Here is a 19,900-nt window from a genome sequence, read left to right on the forward strand (position 1 = left end):
TTTCGAAAGTGACAATGTTCTCTTTCCTTGTTGCACAATACCCAAGACAGCAACAGGGAAAGGGCCCAGGCCCCCACACCTATGTTTGTCTCATGAGACTATTGACAAGGAATCCTTTGAAGTGTACCTTGGACTCCCCTTTGGACCAACCCAGGTCCCCTTTGTCTGTTCAAGAGTGAACAGGCAGGTTTATCTCCACCTCGAACCACTGCCTGCCTGCCTTCCTTCCGTCCTTCCTTCCTTCCTTCCTTCCTTCCTTCCTTCCTTCCTTCCTTCCTTCCTTCCTTCCTTCCTTCCTTCCATAGAAAATTATCCTCAAAACTACTTTTGGACAACTGCCAGGATGACACCCAATTCAAGGATGGAGTATATGGTAAATACTAAGTCTTGTGGGCTGGCCATTATTAATGAACAATATCACGGAGATCAGCCCATAAAACTTGGTACCCTGAAATCACAGCTTTCTCGTGAGATGCTCTGTCTCTGTCTCTCTCTGTCTCTCTGTCTCTGTCTCTCTCTGTCTCTGTCTCTCTCTCTCTCTTTTTCTCTCTCTCCTCTATTATTTTTGTTTGTTTGCTTTTTGAGACAGGGCCTCTCTATGTAACCTTGGCTGTCCTAGAACTCTCTATGTAACCTCTAACCCACAAAGACCTTCCCGCCTCTGTCCCACTGAGAGCTGATATTAAAGTCATGCTTGCCATGCCTGGATACTGTCCCAGCTCCTGTGATTGGTTTTAAATACCCAGTGAGGTGACAGGAGACTCTGGTAGGAAAGGAACAGGTGCGATCAATAGGACTGGGCACAGCCATTCTGAGTCAGTGAACCTGTGAGTAAGGAACTCTTTGGCATCGTTAAACCCAAGTCTCGAGAGATTAAATAGTGAGCGTGGTCATCCTTGTTCTAAAAACACATGTACACACTGGTGCTAATGGTCCGTTTGCAGCACAGCATCTAGTTATGTGTTATTATTTATGTCACGGTGACCAGACTGAATGTTCCATTCAAATATCTACCATTCGGATCGTCACTCAGACCAACCTTCTCCACCCGCGGGGCCCTCGTTCACACCACCCGTGTTTGTAAATAGAAGGTGTTTTATTTTCCCCTCTGGATCCCTGCGGGGAGGGCCTGGTATTGGTTCTACCACAGAGGTTATTTCAAGAAAAAGATTATGCAACGTAATGCTTAGCATTTATATAGGTTCTTTTGATTTCAAAAACAACTTAGAAATATCGCCTACCATGACAGCATCCTCTCGAGGTAGGTGAGTATTATTGTCTACGTTAACAATAGAAACCCGAGGCCAAAGAGGGAAGGGCTCTGTTCAGAGCATGGAGCCAGGAGCCATACTGGGTGTAGGCTTCTGGGCCATTTGCTCTGGGCCCTGAAGAGGTCACACCTCTCTCATGTAGCAACAGTCTCCGTTAATACAGGATTATATATTATATAGATATAAAACAACAACACACAATGACATTATAGAACAAGAATCCAATATTTTCTGTTTCTTAGTAAAATATGTTAAGCACAGTATTTAAATTGCATTTGTCTGAAAAGCATTTGGTATATTAAATAGCAGAAGGTATATTAAATAGCTCTATTATAAACATTTGCTGGCATACTCTTAACAGCATAATAATTCTAAATAAATTAAAATCCACCGACGCATGGACCTTTCCATTATAATATTGTTAACCAAACACAAATGTGAGACTGCTCTCCAAATGCAGACTTAATGGCTTGCCGGGTACTAGCAGGGGCACTTATTTTTCCGAGCTTGAGGAAAGGATATGTGTGTGTGTGTGTGTGTGTGTGTGTGTGTGTTGTATGTTGTGTGTGTGTTATATGTTGTGTGTGTGTGTGTGTGTGTGTGTGTGTGTGTGTGTGTGTGTGTGTTTTAAAAGTAACCAATTTGGGATGGGAGAAACGTAATTGAAAGGAGAAAGTGAAAGACTGATTTCCATTTTGTATATATTCTGGGGAATTCATATATTGTTCCCCCAGACATTCGCACTCTTTGAACTAACTAGCACTGATACCCAAAACAGCCTGGCATCAGAAGACAAGGAACAAGGGGACAAAAAGGAGTGTTTTTCAGGAGTCTTGAAGGCGGGTGTGAAATGGGGACGCCTGTGCTCAGCTGCCTGGATAGGTCTCAGAGATGATGTATCAAGGCAGGTGCTTGGTTCTGTCTATGTCTTCTCCTCCTTTCCTCTAATCCCAGAGTTCAGCACTATTAAAGGAAAGAGCTCACCTCATGCTATGCTTCTTAAAATCAGTGCAGGTGGGTCAGCAGAAAAGGCTCTAAAACCGTAAGAATCAGGAGACAAGAACCAAGTGGTAAAATGTGTTTGCAGTCGTTAGAAACTAACTCCTACGCCAGAACAACATTCTCTGTCAGAGCTCATAGATACAAAAGGCTTAAATTTAATATACGGTGCTAAGATGTTGGTAGCTAGATATTACATGTCATTCAGAGAACATTTTTAATAAGTGTGCTTTTTAATTTCCCCTTTAAAAAAAAAGATGTAACAAATCGTCGTCTTTCCTCTAGTCCTTCCTGCATTTGGTCTGAAGCCTTGCTTGTCTCAGTGAGCTATACACTCAGGGGCTCCTTCCCCGTGGCGTTGTAAATAGCAGGTTGCTTGGAGGGAGACTTGAGTTTGGACAGGTTTGAACAGTTCGGCTGTTTGGTTGGCTGTATGGATTTGGCATAAGGTGAATACCAGTCCCTCTCAAACACGTCTTTAAGTTGCTTAATGATGCTCCTGTTGTCTCTCACATCTGCCTGGTTGATGACAAGGCCCGTGCCAGCATTCTGGGTAAAGTCATTCCCCACCCAGTCAAAATTTCCTGCAAATAAAGAAATTATGATGAGAAGGTACGGTCTGCTGAGAAAATTCCCAATGTAATGAAATGCAGAACAGATTCAAAAATAAATAAAAAAATAAACACATAAATAAATAATAAAATAAACACCCAGGAATACCGAGAATCGTGTTGACAGCTCCCAAGGGGGAAAAAAATAACAAGAAACTCCACATATGGTGGATTAATATTTGCATATTATTTTGGCATTTTCTTCAGCTTTGCTCAAGTCGAAACTCAAAACAAGAAATCTGCTGTTCCTTTCCTGTAAATGTTATTTCTTATTGATGTTCACAAGACACACTAAATACGGAAACATTTAAAATATATAGGAATACACTTAAAAATCCTGTGAACAATTACTACCTTCTCAAAGAGACAACATCGAATCCATATGTATAAACATTATTATGCGGAGATGCTTCAGCATGGAGACAAAGCGGAAGCCAAAGATATGACTACAGCATTCCCTACAGAGACTGCCAGGCGTCCCCCAGGGCGGGACTAGCTTCTTGGTCAGGATAGATGGCTGGTTTGTTTTTTGTTTTTGTTTTTTCAGAACTGTTTTCACAAATTGCCCAAAACTAGTTGGTTAAATAGAAGAAATGTATCCTCCTGACTTTGGAGACAAAAGTCAAGGTAGGTTACTTCTGAGAACTATAGGAAGTGTGTTGGCTAATTTTTGTTGCCAACTTAACACCTCTAGGAAGAACTACCACCATCAGATTAGCCTCTGGCCATGTCTATGGGACATTCCCTTGATGGCTAAATGATGTTGGAGGGCCCAGCCCACTGTGGGCGTCACCGTCCTCGACCTCCGTAAGGGGGCCTGAGCTGGACAAGAAAGGCTGTGAGCGTTGAGATCAGGGCAGAAGGCAGTGTTGTACCTTCGGTTGCTGCTTCGAGGTCCTGACTTGAGTGGCTGAATTGGCTTCTCTTGACGACAGACCACAATCTGTAAGCTGACCAAACTGCGTTTGCTCAGGGTGTTTATCACAGGAACGGGGAAGCAAACTAGGATGGAAAGGATGCGTTCCAACTCCCTCTCCTTCTGGGTGGTTCCTTCCTCCCTGTCGCTCCACACCATCTTTCCTCTGTGCCCGATTTATTTTTGAAGCTGGATGTTACTACATAGTTCAGTCTAGGACTCACATTCACAGCACTCCTTCTCCCTCAGCCTCCTGAGGGCTGGGATTACAGGCATGAAGCACCACTATGTACTATGAAGTACATAGTTCCTCTGTGTTTTGTTTTTTTTTTTTAAAGATTTGTTATTTATTTATTTATTTATTTATTTATTTATTTATTTATTTATTTATTTAATGTATGTGAGTACACTGTGGCTGTCTTCAGACACACCAGAAGAGGGCATCAGATCCCATTACAGATGGTTGTGAGCCACCATGTGGTTGCTGGGATTTGAACTCAGGACCTCTGGAAGAGCAGTCAGCGCTCTTAATCATTGAGCCACCTCTCCAGCCCTTGCTTTGTTTTTAAAGGATGTTGGCCACATTAGATTAATGCCTACCTTAATGACCTGACTTGGGAGTGATTTTTCTTTAACCACATACTCTCATACTAGGAATCAGGATCATCGCAGAAGAGGCTGAAAATGGTGATGTCAGTAGTGCTGAATCCATTTCTAAGGTTCAGATGGTTTGAATAAAAATGGCCTTTATTGGCTCATATTTGCATTCTTAGTCCCTAGTTGGATAGCTGTCAGGGAAGTTTTAGGGGCTCTGGCCTTGCTGGAGGTGAGGTGTCACTAGATGTAGTGGTTTGAATATGCCTGAGCCAGGGAGTGGCACTTATTAGAAGGTGTGGCCTTGTTGGGTAGGTGTGGCCTTGTTGGAGGAACTGTGTCATGGTGGCACTGGGCTTTGAGACTCTCCTCCTAGCTGCCTGAAAGCCAGTCTTCTGTTTGCTTCAGGACAAGATGTAGAACTCTCAGCTCCTCCAGCACCATGCTCCCTGCCTTGACAATGGACGGAACCTCTGCACCTGTAAGCCAGCCCCAGTAAAATTGTTTTCCTTTATAAGAGTTGCCTTGGTCATGGTGTCTCTTCACAGCGGTGGAAACCCCAGTGAAGACACTAGGGGCGGGCTTTGAGGTTTCAGTGTCTTTCTCTCTCTGCCTGTCTGCTGCCATAGGGTCAGGTTGTAAAGTTCTCAGCTACTTGTCCAGCACCATACCTGCCTGAGTGCTACCATACTGTCCATCATGGTGATAATAGAGTAAACCTGTGACACTGTGAGCACGCTCCCAATTTAAATACTTTCCTTTGTAAGATTTGCCTTGATCATGGTGTCTGTTCACAGCCATAGAACACCAGCTAAAACAAAGGTACGGGAAATGACTCGCCTCCCATGCATTTTTCTTTGGCGTCAAAACCAAGGTCTGTCCTTAGTAGGGGCAGTGCTAATTATTTATTGGATTTTCCTTGTCCTGTGTTGTTTACTGACTACCCAATGTCTACCAGGCCTGATATTAAGAAGGTAGATATAAAACTAAAATAAAAGTTCCTGCCTTCAAGAAGTTCTGGAAAGAAAGAGTCACTGGAACATAGATGGTAAGAAAGAGCACACTAGGATTTCACACCCAGTGCCACAAGCACCAGGGAGGAGGATTTCTATCCCTGGCTTAATGCGTCAAGGAGAGGCTGTGCGCTGAGTAATGAGAGAGGCCCTCAAGCTTAACTAGAACAAGAGAGATCCAGATTCCAGGAAGGAGGGTGATACTTTGTGGGCAGAGAACGGGTTGGAAGTCTGGAACATTATGGGATGTAGTCAAGCTGCAAGGGAGTCTGAGGGGAGAGCAACTATGAGTTACTGTCTACTTTGGGCAAAGCATAGTACTTGTGTTTATGTATAATATTTTGTATGATGGGAGGGATTTGCCACAAGAAAGGAGATGTTCACAGACATCCCTACAACTGTCCCACGTGTCATGGCTTCACGGACAACTATTGGAGCTGCTGTTCAAAGCCAAATTTAACTCCAGATCCTGTACTTTACCTTTGACCCTAAAGACATCTACTGCCCACTTCACCCTGAACAGTGACCTCAGCTCGGGCTCTGGGGGCATTGCTGCCATAGTGAGATTTCTGCTATATGCACTGGCAGATCAAATTTTCTGGAGGAAACACACAAAGTAAATACTAAAGGGGACACAAAGGGGCATCTCGGAGAAAAGAGGACGGGGGGGGCGGGAGGGGTGAGGAGTCTGGGGCCTTAACCTGTAAATCTAGCCTTTTCCCTGCCATACAGAGAATGAGCCAAGAGCAGGATGTTTGCGGATTTTAAATGCCTTAGTTCGCTTCTTTCACGACAGCTCGGGGAAGCTTCATGCTGACACAAAAATTTTGGCGGACCTTCAAGGTGACATATGCTCTCATGATTTTTTCCTGAAGCTGGGTTATAATTTTTTTTTTTACTTTTTATCCTTTTAGACTATTTTAGTTCCCCAAAATGCACACTAAGGTTGCAGTGTTCAGAATGTAGTGCCCCCCCCCATCTTGTGCATGTGCATGTGTGTATCTTAGAGCGCCGGAGAGCTCACCTTCTTGGTAGGCAGCCTTGGGCATTTTTCCAGCACCTTCAGTTAACCTCCCCACCCCTTCTTTGCTGTTTAATGGCTCAGGTACCTTCCTAGCAAAATTTCCGAGCTTAACTCAGATACATTCTGGAGAATTTAAAATGAGAAAGATCATGCTGTCTGAAGAGTATTCTGGAAGGCTCATACAAACTTAATGGAGCTGTTCTCCTATGCCCTGGGTGTGTGTGTGCGTGTGTGTGTGTGTGTGTGTGTGTGTGTGTGTGTGTGAGTGTGTGTGTGTGTATCTGTGTGCGTGCGTGTGCGTGCGCATGCATGTGGTACCCATGGAGGCCAGACGAGGGTGTCAGATCTACTGGAGTTGGAGATAAAGGAGGTTATGAAACAGCCAACAGAAAGTGCTGAGAACTGAACTCTAGAACAGTAAGCAGTAAATGCTACTGACCTGTCAGCCATCTCCGTAGCCCCATGTATTAAAAAACAAACAAATCTAAATCCTATTTTATCTAAAATCTATTTTTAAGAAGGCAATGACAGACTTAGGAAACAGAGACTGATATTCTGGGTTTGAGATTGCGGTGACCTGATAGCCCTGACTGGACATCTGTGTGGCCAAGTTATGTCTTTCATACCACCTAGCCTCACTTCTAAACCTGGATTAGAGTCTCCCCATTGGTAACAGTTAGGACTAAGGCAAAAGTGCTTCATGAAGGGGAGGTTTTTTTTCTTTTTTTTTTTTTTTTATTCACCCATGGAACTTAGAGAAATAATTGATATGGATTCCATATTCATTCCTGCATCCCACAGACACTTTCTGCTGAGGTTGCTGCTTCACCTGTGTGATGTAATAATCACCCCGATTCCTCAGGTTTGAACGTCTTCTTTTTATAGACAATGTCAGCTCTATCTGTGATAATTCCAGTGAAGGAATTACCTCCCACATGCCATGAGGACCTGGAATAATCCTGCCAATGCAGCGATGTATGCCCTTGGAACTTGATTGTCTCAGTAGTCATAGCTAGCATCAATTGGGCATCGTCCACATGCCGGGTGCTGTGTGTATATTATCTCTCATGTAAACGTCACCCGGTGAAGTCAAAACTGACACTGGCTTCATCTTACAAATCAGCGAACTGAAATTCAGGGAGCGCCAGGGAATTGTTTCACATTAGATGTTTAGACAATGGCAGAGGTGTCAGGAGAAGATGGTCTTTGCTGCCCAGAACCCCAAGATAAGGTGTCCCATGACACTGTAGACAGGCAAATGAGCGCTGTGTTTGTCCCATGCTGGAACTCACCTCTGATGAGCCCTTTGCCTTCTCACTTATAAAATGAGCCAAATGGACCAGAGAATGTCTGCAGAATGTAGATGGAAAACTCTCTTCCGTCATCTCCTTCCATGGAGTAGAGAGAGGGTCTATGGGGCTGAAGAGCTCTTGGCTCCAGCCTCCTGCTTCTTACCTGTACAACCTCATCGATGGCTACAGCTTCAAAGGAGTCACCTCCCCCTACCGTCCTGCTGTGACCCCTGAGGGGCTTTTCAGTCCCCACACCTACCAATGTAAGCGGCTCCATCTGTCACCATGTACTTGTTGCGGTTTAATTTGGGAAAGGTCTGGTTCTTTTGTTCTTTTGTTGCACAAGCGTTCTCTCTTTCCAGATCAAAAAATTTCTGTAAGACAAAAGAAAAGTAAGAAAGCAAAGCAGGTCAATTGAGAGTGTTTTGGGTCTTGTTCACAAGCACAAAGGAGTCCATTATCCAAATATCAACAATAGACCTCACATTGGGTTATTAAAATGACAGTCTTGTTACTTTGTATAGAGGAAGCTATTTTTACTCTCCATCCATATAGGCAACAACAAAGAAAATTAGCATGTTCAACTAGCTCTATAATTAACTCGGCAATGCTAACAAATGAACACAAAATTCATTTTCTGAGCAGGGTGAGGGATGGAAGGCTGTTTAATTCTCACGGTCTTATTCAGCAGGGCACACTGGCACTGACAGCAGCCTCCAGGCGCTCTGTGTCATGCATGACAACGAACTGAATGAATATTCCTACCCAGTACATACATTATGTCAATGACTAGCTGATTCATCTGAGAATCTGCAAAGGTCAAAAAAGATTTTTGCCACAAGAACAAACACTTTCTATTGGAACACCTAAACCTACAGGGCTTTTTTGAATAGGCGAGTACAAAAAAAAAAAAATCACAAATTCAAAATATGTAATTCTAATGTCAGTGTGACTCTAGATGATGATGATGATGATGAGTCTAATTCACCCAAGGCTCAAAATGGAGGAAGTTGAGGAATGTGGGAAATGAGCTATAGAGAGGAAAGGCTTTGGAAATTTGGTCAATGTTGGATTAAGTGTCCACTGTGAATGAGCCTATGGGACTGGGAGGGCTGAGCTTAGAGGAGACACATATTGGAGACCAGGATCTCTGGTGTTTGCTGCAGTGGAGAACTTGGATTCTAGAATGTCTTTCAGCCCTAGCCTCTGTATGTGGAAGGAAGAGGCAGAGGGCATCTGTGGAAGATGAGTCTTCATGGATGATTTTGTCTAATTTCAAACGTCTCCTTGTCCCATTTGGTTCAGAGAGATAATGAAAGTTGATCTAGCCTTATGATTCCCTCTGGGGGGAGGTGATCACTAAGGTTCCAGATGTTTCCCCAAACTCTATTCTGAGCTTTATCTGGGAGACTGGTGAGGTAGCAGAAAGCAGATGAGAGTCTCTGACATTATTAGAGTTCTTAATGAGTTGGAAGAAAAGCAAAAAGACCAAAAAGAATTGGGTGGTTTATTAAATAAACTAATTCAAGTCAGCCATGATAAATATATTTTTGTATTACATTTTTAAAAAATTATCTGTGTGTATGTATATATGCATGCATGTATGTATGTATGTATGTATGTATGTATGTATGTATGTATGTTGAAGTGTGTGTGCATAGAAGTACAAGTGCCCACAGAGGGCAGAGGTGTCTAATTCCACAGAGCTGGAGGTATACATGGTTTTGTAAGTCACCTGAATCACCTCAAATGGGTCCTGGGAACTGAACTCTCGTTCTTCACAAGAGCAACGCATGCTTTTATTTTCTGAGCCATCTCTGTAGCCTTGAACTGTGACAGTCTTCCAAGCAGCAGTCTCTCTTTCTGTTTTCCTCAATGACACCAAGCCACCTCTAGGTAGGTGATGTAATCATCTGCTTTCCAGGGACAGATCATCCTGCCTGGTCCTAGGTCATCTATCTGCCTTGTCAGGGCTCTATGCCTCCCGAAGAGATACTGTCTCCAAAGCTGCTGTACCCTACTTTTCTTGTAAGTACTCGGTAGCCATCTGTGTCCTAGATGACGGGGCCATAAGTTGTCTTCCCACCCCGGCTTGTCTTGACATTTAAAAATACATGGCCTCTGTTTTATAAAATGGCCAGCAGTGAGCTCTTAATGTGTGGCTTATTCAAGATTCATGACCATCTGTGTCCAAATGGTGAAGCTGATGGGATTTTGCATGGATTTTTCTTTCCTTGTAGGATTTCAGATGCAAGGGGTTAGATTCAAGCATGCGGTGGATCAGGAAGCGACAGAGTGGGGGAGGACCCCTGACTTTGGATGAAGGGAGGTCAAGAGTAACCATGGGAATGAATGTGCCAGGCTGTATGCACAGCTCCTGGAAACCTCATGAACTTGACAGCAGACCCTGTGATTTCCCTCACTGACCTCTAGGGTGCATGATACACAGTGGGGATACAAGATCATAGAAGACAATTAGGGAAACTGGGCAATGCTTGACCCACAGGAGGGAATCCATCCACATCTGGTACTGTAAACCCAGGCAAAGGCTCATGTTTTGGGAGGCCATATGCCCTATTAGGAAAGCTATTGCCTTTGTTTTGCATAACAAGCATGATGTGCCTATCACATTGCTTTCTAAATAGCTATGTTTGCCCACACAGATTAGTGTTGCTATTAGCTTTGGTCTGTGAAGCATTTTCTATGCAATAGTCAGCAGTTAATACAGAGACTCATAATTGGGTCAAAGTATTGTGGAGAAATGACTATTAAGTGCCTAGCAGATGGAACACCTATCCTTCAAGGCACAGTGAACATGAGAAAGAGTCTAAGAGCTGGGGAAAGAAGCGGAGAGGAGAGGTGGAAAAGCCTTACTTTTGGGGCAATGACATGATTGTGACATCCTTACACATCCTTAAAATTTAAAAAAAAAGTTGTGATAGCATGCATAAAATTTCCATAAAACTGGGTCTGTCGACACTGTTTTGGAAGTGAGGTGAGGGTAGGGGTGTAGGGGGATGCTATTGTGTGGTTCCACCCTTCCCTGATGATTTATATGCAGTCTGTGGCTGATGGGGGAAGGGAGAGGCATTTCCTTTAGGGGCATAGCTCCTCATAATGGGGCCCACTTTCCTCTAAACAAGTTTCCACCCATGTTTCTGCACACAGCCACAGTGAGACTCAGTGGGGAGAAGACTTGGGCATTGCTTTAGGCTCTCTTTTCTCTCCTCGCTGATGATAGGACCTCTCCTATGACTTCCTTTCCTAGCCCCTTTCTTTCACTGTCTTCATTTATGAATCTACCAGTTTAGCATATATTTTGAACACTTCTAGCCTCCTGCCAGGCATTAGGAACAGTGATTAGACATCTGATTTCTGCATCTTCTGACATCCCTGGAGTCCTGAATGCCACTTCAGTGATCTGAATGATGCTGCCCCTGAGCTGAATCAACCCCAGCATTCTCTTCTCTAGGAAGAGGTATCAAACACTGCTGGGCCAATCTTTAGACCTTGACTGGTTCCCTGTTATTAACCTCTGCTTCCACCCCCAGTATCTGACTTTGCATCCCAGTTAGCATCCATACTGTGGCCGTGTCAGATACACCTTAAAATCTGACCTACAAGACAGATGATTGATAGTAACCACGGACCGGTTTTCATACTTCCAACGCTTACAGTGATTTGTCAACTCATGGACATGGGGGTGTCTGCTTCAGTTTTACAAACTAAACAGTTAAGTACAGAGTTTTACAGAAGCAGGAATGGAAATTCTAGGGCTCTCTGTGGGAAGAAAGGAAACAGATAGTTGGTGCTGAGACTGTCTTACCAGGATAATTCTCAGGCCTATTCTTTTGACCAGGTTGGGCACAGCTACTGTTCTGGACATACTCTTAAGTCTTCCTTACCCTTTGGTATCTCCCTGTGAACCATGTCTGTCAGAGGACAAAAGCTGAAAGGACGCATACACCTCTAGGCCCACCCACCAAGTCCCCCACTACTCCCCTCTGTCTCTGGGATACGATCGGTCAGGGACTTGCTGGAAGCTGATTCAAAATGGATTCTTCAGAGACCCTGTCATCACATGTGGACAAATGTCTGAGGAAGCACAGGCCTGCCAGAAAGTGGGGCCTCAACATGGAGCCCTTGCGTGTATAGAGGACTCGATTTGAAAATTGAGGCCTAAATGATTAATACTCACCAGTCAGATGAAGGTGGAGGAGAGCGCTGTAGGAGAGGAAAGCACACACAAAGGTCCTGAGGGGAGGAGGCGAGAAAACTCAAAGGCGAACCTGAGCGCTGAGTTCGCACATTTCATGTGCTCTGTGGTTTGAATGTGAAATCTCTCCCATGGGTTCATGTGTCTGAACACTTAAGTCTTCAGTGGGTGGTATTTTCTTGGGAGGGTGGGAACCTTTAGGAGGAGGGCCTATCTGAGGAAGTAGGTTTATGGCCAGGAGTGCGATTTATGTGTTACACCCTATCCTTAGAAACAGTTCCAGATCTGTACTTCATGACAGGGCAGGGTGTAATAAATCAAATGGTCAGTTCATGCCCAGGCATGAGTCCTAGCCACCATGGAATTGGAGCAAGCCCAGGAGTCTGGACCAGCGTGATAGTGACTAGGGTCAGTTTGTATTGATGGATGTATTCAACTCTTTGTCAGTGCACCCCCCTTCCTGTGTGTATATGTGCATGTGCGTGTGCGTGTGTGTATGAGCACTCGCATGCTCGTGTGCACACACACAGCTTTCATAGACAGGTGAAGGGAATAAGCCCCCTTTATTTATAATAATCCAGTCAATATAACACTTACAACTTTCAAACTGCAGTTGGCTATTTCAGTGCAAATAGCCTTAAGAGACGAAATGAAGTTAAACGTGAGGGGATCAGTCTCCTTCCAAAAGCTTATGAGCAGCCGGACTTTAACGCTTCGTAAAACTAACGCTTCTCTTATTTTCCCATCTAAATCTGGCCAGTAAGTCCTGCAGAGAAACAAACGAAGGAAACAATTTGTGAAGGAAATTTTACAAGACAACGGAATGTTTTGTTGTTCCTTGGTGCATTACTTTATTCTGCAACATGTCAACCATTGTGCAGGACAGATTGATAACACAAGGCCTTGGAGTTAGGCACCAAGAGACGAAACTTTTCTGGGACTTTCTGCTGCCTCATAGAAAGTCTCAGGTCCCCAGGATGAAGCTATATGGATCTGGTATTCAGATGGACTCACCACTCTGGGTGGTCTTCACTATACCTTCAACACTATTCAGGCCTCACTGTGGTATAAGCATTTACTTTTGAACAGAATTCTAGCTAGGAGACTCGTGTACTCCTCCTGGAAGTCATGCCATTCCCTTGTCACGTGGATTCTTTGATATCCATTCTTTGATATCCCCCCAGTCTCCAGTGGACTTCTGTTTGGTTATCTGAGCTGTCCCATGCTCCAGATCGTCCTTAGCGCCATCTTCCCAACCCAGCCTTCCATAGCTCCCCTGTCTCCCTCCTCTGGGCTGGATGCTGGTTCCTCCATCGGTTTCCTCTATCACCTAAGCCTCTTTCCACTCGGACTCTTCCGGAAGGCATGGCTTCTTGACTCTTGCCATGAGTTTCTATTACCACTTGGTCCCTTCGCTTAAGGTGTGTATAGCCTTCTGCTCGCCCTATTTTCCATCAGGTCACTTCAGAAGAGTCATGTTAAGACAAATCAGGATATTGTTCTGTCTCAACTGAGCCTCAAATCATGCTGTTTTCTCTCATCTCTTTGTAGGGATTCTGTTTCCTCATTCAAATGCTGCTCCAGTTCTAGGCATAGTGGCTGTTTGGACTCAGGCCATCGTATTAGGCACTGTGGTCTGTCAGTGTTGTAACCACAGCTCCTCTAGGCGGCTGCTGTTTGTATCTGACCCTCACACCCTGGAAGCTTCCTCTCTTATCACCAGCATCCTGTTCTTTAGTCCTGGTGGGTGACAGACTTATGATCTCTGGCTCCTTCAGCTCCTCCTTGTCTCTCTTGCCAGGACAACCTAATTCCAGTTATGCCCACCTGTAGGACACTTGCCCCTCTACCTTTCTCTTGAGCTTTGTATCACCCAAATCCTGGGTGGTGCTAGAATTCTCTCTGTCAATTTCCAGGGACTGCTGGGAACGGTCATCTCAGCCTTGTATTCTACATGGGTTCCTGTGCCTCAGCTCTAATCTCTGTGACCACCAATGTGACTGTCTAAAAGCAAGTGTGGTCCTGTTACTCCTTCCACTGGAACACCATAGGCTCTCCAGAATCAGGAGACTCTCTAGCAAGCAGCCTCCTCCACTCCCATCCCTTGCTCCCCATCCCTGCTTCTTCTCCAGTGTGGTTTCCCAGGACCTTACAGTAGACTCTGCGATTCAGCACTGAACCTGGCAGGCCTTTTCCTCCTTCCTGACGCTTGCTCATACTGTCCCTTTCACCTCTAAATTTGACATGGCATCGTGGGTGCTTTTTCACGGTCCTGTTTTCTGTACATACCCATATCTGTGTTCTAATAATCTTCTCTGTACCCCTCTGCTCTCGTCAGATGGCATTTCTGGGACCACATATGTTCATGCTTTAATCATAGATGCACACTTGTCAACAGACACCGTTTAATTCATCCGTGAATGAAAGCATGGTAGTTTCCCCACATTCGGAGAATCTCCCCCTCAAGGGGAGCCTTGGAAAACCTCTGTTCTTCAACGTGCAGACTCAGCAAGTAAGGGATTGGCACTAACAACTAATGAAGTAGCACAATTTTAGCGCACAATTTTAGCGATATAATATACTATAATAAAATCGATTTAAAACTCATAAATTCTTTTTTCCAAGTAGTGTTTTATTACTTCTTTGAGAATTTCATACAATATATTTTGATCCTATCCATCCTCCTCCACAAACTGCTTTTTTTTTTTTCTGGAACTTTCCATGTGATATTTTCAGACTCTGGTTAAACTGCAGGAGGAGAGGGGTACTAAAGCTTAAAGGTGAATCAGGTCACGTTTTTCCTTGTCCTTCACACATTTACTTATCTCCTTCTGAAAGATGCGTGTCACATGACTGGAGAGACTAATCAGGGACAACTCTAAGCTGAGACTGCGGCAATGAATCACAGAGAGAAAGTGCTTGTCTGCTCTTGTGGGAACAACTGAGATTGGCCTTTCTGGATTTTTTGCTTTTTGCTTTTTTTTTTAATGTAATTTTAAAAAATAACTTTTTAGTTTAGCCTCCAAGGCAACAGGTTTCACCATGGCTCCTCCATGAGCATCTGCCATTGAGCCTTGTTTTCATTCCTTACTTTTGGCCGTCACTGTTGGTTTGTGGTACTGGGGATGAACTGGGAGCCTCTCAAATGTTAGGCAAGGGCTCTCTGTCTGGGCTTCTCTCTCTCTCTCTCTTTTTTTCTTTGCAGGGTTTACTGTATTATCATCAGACTCTCTGCTACCCCGGAAGGCAGAAATTCCAACACTCTTTCCAACAGATGATGCATGTTTAGATAATTTCTCATTCAAGAGTTCACGACCTACCACCTTTTATTTCGGTATTTATCAATGAAGAGACTAAATTTTTAATCGAAGGTATTAATTAGCTTTACAAACACACCGAATTCGCTTTGAATCTCCCTTTCTTTTCGGGTTATATAAACACAAGGCCAGTTTATTTCTCAATAACATTCGTTCATAGGACTGAGAAGAATGTAATTATAATCTGAATGTCTGACCTCCACATTTCCCTTTTGTTTAGAAAGCTGTGAGTAAGGTTTGATATTTTATTTTGTTTCCATCCACGTCCCTGTAGGTAACCCCAAATAATCTTATTTATTTGCTGAGCTGGGCTTGGTGGAAACTTTCTACGGTTTGTTGACTCTTTATATTTGAGGTGAATAAATGGTTCTTTTTTTTTTAATTATTTTTTTAAGGTTGGCACACGAAACAGTGAGTTTCGTGATGCCACTGCCACACACAACTAAATAACAGCTAGAATGATAAATAATGAAGATACGAGATTTCAGTTTGGTTCTTCAACGTTTCAGTTTCTCTGGCTCTTTAACATTCTTTCCATTTCCCCCTAATTGTAAGATTTTAGTTTCTTTGAGACAAGGTTTGTAGCCTAGCCAGGTTTTAAACTATTTAGCCCTGGATGAACCATCTTGATCTCATGAACCTCCTGTCTCAGCGTCCCGAAGTCTGGGGTTCCAAGTGTGCACCACAACCCACCACAACCTCCCACCCTATGGAAGACTTATTTTGCCCATGGGAGGCCAGGGAACAAAGTTTTAGTCTTGGCCATCATCATCCTGGAACCCCATAAACGTAGCCCCACCCTCCTTGGCTACAGGACAACCAAGCACCACGTATTAGTTATGTTTCCAGAGGGATTCGGATATCTAAAATTTAGCCTAAAGCCAAATAAACAAGAAAGAGCAGAGGACAACGGGGAAGTGTGTGGGAAAATCCATGAACATTCAAAAGGCAGATAATGTTTTAGAGCAGCTCTGTCTTAACAGCGCGCCTCATACGGCTCAAAAAGCTTTCCCACTGTCATAGAGCGAGCGGCGCGTTTCTGGCAGGCTTTTTGCAGTCATAGAACCATTTGCATAAAGATGCTACATATTGCGCATATGTGGCATTGGCGAGATGAAAAAGGATTCAAATAATATTTGGCGCACTTAATCATTTAAGCTAACTAAATGGCTATTTTGGAATTATAATTTCCCGGATGATGAAGGTCTTCATTGGCAGTCAGAAGCGCGTTTTGGAAAGCGTTTCCTGGTTAAACGTAATCGTCGAAAACACTGACGAGCACCCAAAGATCTGCCCTTCCAGTCCGCAAAGAGGGACTGCCTGGGTGTGGTTGCGCATTATGTGTGATTACTCTCTCTGAAGCTGTGTAGTATCCTCTGTCCCTGAATCATTTCCAAGTTACTGTGTGATCAAACAGGAATTGAGAAGCCATTCACTGTAAAGATAGCCTTTTCATTCGATAGCCTTCTCATTGGGAAGGGTGCGCTGTCCAAAGGATGTGTTTTAAAACTCCTTCACCTTCACATTGAGGGCACAGGGGGATACAATTTTCTATTAATAACCTAATCTTTCTGATACTGTTCCTATGATTGCAGGATAAACTAGTGATGTACTCCTGTGGAGTAAGACCCTGAACATTTAAATTGGATCCACCGGGGGAAGAAAGGCATGATGGGAAAATTGCAGATGCACACGAGGCACACTGGAAGGGTACCTTCCTGATACAGCATGGCAGCATCTCAGAGCCCAGAGGCCTGAGGACTGCACTGTACGGGTCAGAATGTCCCTGACCTTTTGGTGCTCGTGCTGGAGATTGGCAGGTAGTCCGTGACAGCAATGTACACATACTGTTTGGCATCATCAATCACGCTGTAGATGGCATCGATGTCAAAGCTTCTGTTTTTAGGGCAAAAGAGTTTGGGAGAGTTCTGTGAAGATATAAAACCCAAGATGTTAGAGCTGAATTATAGGCATTTACACGTTAAAAACATTTACAGTGCCTTTTTGTTTGTGTTGGTAGGTCTTGGAATATTGTTAATTACATGGTATTTAAACCTTTTTTGCTTCTTGATCAGATAACAACAAAGATATTTTGTGTTTTGTCAAAGCTGAGGCAGGATGTGTTTCAAGTCCTTGAAGTCTTTCTCAAGAGGGAATTTTTACTTCCAGTGCAGGTCTTGCTACTTTGAGAGTAACCTATTTTAACCTTACGTGATTCTAGGATCCCTCCCTGTTGTATGTAGCTGATAATTTTTCTAAAGCATTGTTTACAGACATGTACACATATAGTAAGAAATTTATTTTAGAAATTCATTTCATCTAGGAAGTGATATTGGCCATAAAAATATTCCGGACACAAATTCAAAAAATCTTATTTTTCCCCTGGATCTTTCATAGCGTCAGAAAGAGGAGTGCTGATTGTATAGAATGCCATCAATAACCCTCCAAGGAAAACGGAAGTTACCGTGATGCCCAAATCCATCGAGAAAGGCTGAGGAAACAGATATTCTGCCAGACATCAGCAAAATGAGAAAAGAGAAAAAATTATGCTGGAGGTACTTTTCATACACCTGAACTCTCATAAAAATGGGCTGTCTTTAGATGGAGTTGGTACAGCAAGAGGAAGATATACCTCAGAGCGTTCATTATTTATCCAGTGGGGAGGATTGAAAAGAGTATTTCCTCTAAGTCCTGCCTTTATCTGACAAGAAATTGCCTGTGCTAAGCACACACACACACACACACACACACACACACACACACACACACACACACACACACACACACACACGTTTCTGGAACTGCCTTGAATACAGGGAAGCATTGGACAATCACAATTCCCCAGTCATTTGTCCACAGTTCCTTATTCTGCATTGGTGGGAATCCAACCCCATGAAGGTTCTGGGGTGGATTTCCCTCCTTGACAGAAGGGGCAAAGTAGTTATGTAGGTGCATGTTAAGGGTACACACTGTCCAGGAACTTCTGGCCAAAAGTCCTTGTGTTGGTTAGTATTGATTAACTGGACAGGCTCTAGAATTATTATTGAAGAGATGAGCCCGTGGGCATGTCTTTGAGAGCATTTTTGGATTCAGGAAACGGAGATGGAATGGCCCATCCTTCCTGTGAGTGGCACTTTCCTCTGGGTGGGATCCTAAACTGCATTCAAAGAGAAAGCAAGCCGAGATCCAGCTTTCCTCTTTCGACGTTTCCCAACTGCAGATGTGATGTGAGCAGCGGCCTCATGCTCCCATTGCTGTGCCTTCCCCACCAAACTGTAAGCCAAAATAAATCCTTCCTCCCTTAAGCTGTTCTCATCAGTTGTGTGGACACAGCAGTGTTAAAGGTAAGCAACAAAGTCCTCTTGGCCAGTGACAGGCAGGGTATACACTTCGGATTAGTTATTTTTCTTTTAGAATGAGGATAGACTTCCATTCTTTAGTGGGAAAGACGTATTTAAAAATCATCAGAGCGAGGACAGTCATGTGCTCCTGTGCTTTCCCCAGCATGTACATATATGTATACACACACACACACACACACACACACACACACACACACACACACGAGAGAGAGAGAGGGGGGGGGGAGAGAGCACCAGAACATAGAATTTCTGTACCTTCGGGCTTCTAGTCTGTTTGATCCTCTTACTCAGGATCACTCAGTCCTTGGTGTCGAGACTTTATGATGGCAAATGCTCTTCCTAACCCATAGTGATATTTTGGCTTCTTTAAAATCTCAGTTATTTATGTGAATGTATTTTCTGTTTTAATCCCAGGTGTGGGATATGGGGCTGCTTCCGTTTATCCACAGCAGCTGACCGTGATTTGTCTCGTGCTCTGGCAGGGATGTGATTCTGCCAGCTGAAGATAGTTTACATTGGACTTCTGGGTACTCTTGAGAGGGTATAAAAATGTCAGAGCCTTGAGGGAGGCAGCTCCCTCTGCAGCTGCATTTGTCAAGTAGTCACAAGCAAAGACTCAGGGAGAAGAAACTGGATACCCTGATGACGATTGGACTTGCCCAAGGAACTTGATGCCCCTAATCAACAGGAAGTAGTTTAATGAGACAGACACCCCATTTATGTTCTAACCTTCCTTCTCTCCCACCTACTGTTGGGGGTTGGAAGGGGTAAGGGTAGAGAAAGATGGTAGGTAAAAGAACCCAATAAGGTAATAAAAAACATGGTTAAATAACCCATTGCCTTGCCTTTAACCAAAGGGTACACATGGCTTTCAGGATGAACTCCTCTCTATCCCAGGGATGAGTACCCCTGGCTGTTATTCTACCCCATTTATGTCCCCAGCCCATGGCTGTGCCTCTGCTTCTGGACATTTGCTTAGCTGGGCCCTCGTGAGGACATGCTTCCCCATTTGTCCCATTGGATCTGCTCTCTAAATTCCAGCTCAAGTGTACGTCTCCCATGTCTTCTTTTTTAGATCTTCAGCCAGAGGCTACCTCTCTTGACTATGTGCTTCCCAGGCCGTATGCTTCTTTTTCTTTCTTACTATTTCCTCCTCCCTCCTTTATTCTCCCTGTCTCTCCATTCCCGGGCTGGTGGGAACCAGGGCTTTCCTTAGGCTAGGCAAGCACTTTCCCACTGAGCTATGTCCCCAGTCCCGTCTTCACCATTTCAGTCAGGTCCAGTG

The 19,900-nt window shown here is 43.9% G+C and overlaps 1 protein-coding gene across 2 annotated transcripts in view; it reads right to left on the reverse strand.

Moving 5' to 3' along the window:
- Nucleotides 1-1,825: 1,825 nt before the first annotated feature.
- Nucleotides 1,826-19,900, reverse strand: part of Pld5 (phospholipase D family member 5) — a 168,635-nt gene continuing 150,560 nt past the window's right edge. For both annotated transcript variants that reach the window (XM_032915057.1, XM_032915058.1), the window contains 4 exons: nucleotides 17,045-17,181; nucleotides 12,534-12,702; nucleotides 7,980-8,094; nucleotides 1,826-2,854 (listed from right to left, as the gene is read on the reverse strand). In XM_032915057.1, the coding sequence (XP_032770948.1) occupies nucleotides 2,598-2,854; nucleotides 7,980-8,094; nucleotides 12,534-12,702; nucleotides 17,045-17,181 (678 nt within the window). In that variant the 3' untranslated portion in view covers nucleotides 1,826-2,597. The remainder of the gene's footprint in view (nucleotides 2,855-7,979; nucleotides 8,095-12,533; nucleotides 12,703-17,044; nucleotides 17,182-19,900) is intronic.

Source organism: Rattus rattus, chromosome 10 (assembly GCF_011064425.1).
Source record: "Rattus rattus isolate New Zealand chromosome 10, Rrattus_CSIRO_v1, whole genome shotgun sequence".
In the NCBI taxonomy this organism is placed as follows: Eukaryota; Metazoa; Chordata; class Mammalia; order Rodentia; family Muridae; genus Rattus; species Rattus rattus.